This window comes from Sinocyclocheilus rhinocerous, unplaced genomic scaffold (assembly GCF_001515625.1).
Source record: "Sinocyclocheilus rhinocerous isolate Xijiao unplaced genomic scaffold, SAMN03320098_v1.1 scaffold942, whole genome shotgun sequence".
Lineage (NCBI taxonomy): Eukaryota > Metazoa > Chordata > Actinopteri > Cypriniformes > Cyprinidae > Sinocyclocheilus > Sinocyclocheilus rhinocerous.
Window position 1 is genome coordinate 2,906,706 of NW_015627890.1, and position 1,851 is coordinate 2,908,556.

The following is a 1,851-nucleotide window of genomic DNA, read 5'->3' on the forward strand; positions in this document are numbered from 1 at the left end:
GTAATGGCTGATGGAAATTCAGCTTTGCATCACAGAAATAAATTATATTTTAAAGGATATTAAAATAGAAACCATTATTTTATATTGTAATAACATTTTGCAAGATTACTGTTTTTTTTCTGTATTTTTGATCAAATAAATGCAGCCTTGATGAGCATAAGAGACCTCTTTAAAAAAACATTACAAGTCTTACTGATCCCAAACCTTTGACCGGTAGTGTATATCATGATTTATGATATACATATTGATATTCTGCCAACGGCCTCTTTACAGATGAAAGTCTGTCATACGGGTCTGGAACAACATGAGGGTGAGTAAACACTGACAAAAGATAACAGCAAAGGTATATGGAAGACATTTTTTAGCATTCTGATTGTCCAGACGTACCAGCACTATGATATCCTTCATGTAGTCAAACTCCTCTGGGTGAAGAAACGCTGTAAACTCTTCCTTATTGGCCCTCATGTCACCATCATAGTTAGCCATCTTGAAACGACGCTCATCTCTGGCCATCATCTGCCTGTAGTTAAAACCATCCTTGGGATCTGCTTCATCTAAACACATGATGTTAGTCTGGATTTCCAGCTATTCATAGTAAATGTGATCTTTTTTCTCTTTTGACTTGACTTAAATCAGTTGTTTTCAGGTCAGACATTGACTACAGAGTCTTAACAAATGGATTTGATTTCAATAGTAGATAGTCAGTCCAAAAGATCGAACTGAAAACCAAATTGTTTCAAACACATCACACACACCAAGGATGTAGCCGTAGGTAGCGTTCTTGTACTCCTCCCAGGAGACATAAGCGTCTGAGTTGTGATCGTGAGTCTGCCACTGCCGCTCCACATCGTCATAGATCCATCGCTTCTGAGCTTGTTTGATCCAGCGTTTCATCTCATCAGCGGTCACAAAGCCGTCATGATCCTCGTCAATCTTTTCTGCAATCTTACTGTAGATAGAAAGAGAGAGTGAATGATTTGGGGAACTTTCTGAAGTGAAGAGCTCATCAAAATGTGGTGTGTTTTTACCCCAGTCTCTCTTTGCTCTCCTCTGGCGTGAGCTGGTCGAAGGTCTTTGCCTCCTCTTGCCCAAGAAAAACCTCGTGGTCGTAGTTGAAGTTCTCCTCATCATTGTGCTCATTGTTGCTGAGGGGGGTGTCGTGATGGACGCGGTCCTTCTTCAGCATGGGTTTGCTGGAGGACTGAAGAACGCAGAGGGCAACGACCAAAAACAGCGGCAGCAGGTCCATCTTCTCGTACACTTTTTTAACACTATCAAAAAGCAGCAAAATCAGTAATATGTATATATGTACACACATGTATATATGTGTGTGTGTGTGTGTGTGTGTGTGTGTGGGTGGGTGTAAACAGACAACATTGTCTCACACACACACACACACAGTAAATTCTGTATAATGAATTTACACACACACACAGTAAATTCTGTATAAAGAATTTACACACACTCACTCTCTCTCTCTCTCTCTCTCACACACACACACACACAACCCCACACACACACACACACACACAACCCTGATACTAGTGTAATAAAGTGTTATATTGCATTTTTTGAATGAATATCCCCAGTATTTAGACATGCAAACATCATTTAAAATTCCACACATTAAACCTCGTGCAAATACCCGCAACTCTCAAACGACATAAATAAAATAGCTTAGCATAACACTGCATATCAGAGAACATATGAATGAACGGTTTTGTGTTTTATTGCAAAATTGCAACTTTACCTGGTGAATTTTGTAGCGTTTCTCACCGCCCGGCTGATCTCAATTACTCCGGATGTCAAAATAGTTTGGGAAATTGGGAGACAATTCCTTTGGAGGGCCTT

The 1,851-nt window shown here is 40.0% G+C and overlaps 1 protein-coding gene across 2 annotated transcripts in view; it reads right to left on the minus strand.

Annotated features, from left to right (window-relative positions):
* LOC107735596 (calumenin-B-like) overlaps positions 1 to 1,851 on the minus strand; it is a 4,653-nt gene extending 2,802 nt beyond the window's left edge. Inside the window, exons 1-4 of one of the 2 annotated variants that reach the window (XM_016547231.1) lie at positions 1,751 to 1,851; positions 1,029 to 1,260; positions 756 to 949; positions 388 to 554 (exon numbers count right to left, since the gene is read on the minus strand). In XM_016547231.1, coding sequence (XP_016402717.1) covers positions 388 to 554; positions 756 to 949; positions 1,029 to 1,249 — 582 coding nt within the window. In that variant the 5' untranslated portion in view covers positions 1,250 to 1,260; positions 1,751 to 1,851. Of the gene's footprint in view, positions 1 to 387; positions 555 to 755; positions 950 to 1,028; positions 1,272 to 1,750 lie in introns of both variants that reach the window. The other variant, XM_016547235.1, reaches the window with a different exon arrangement.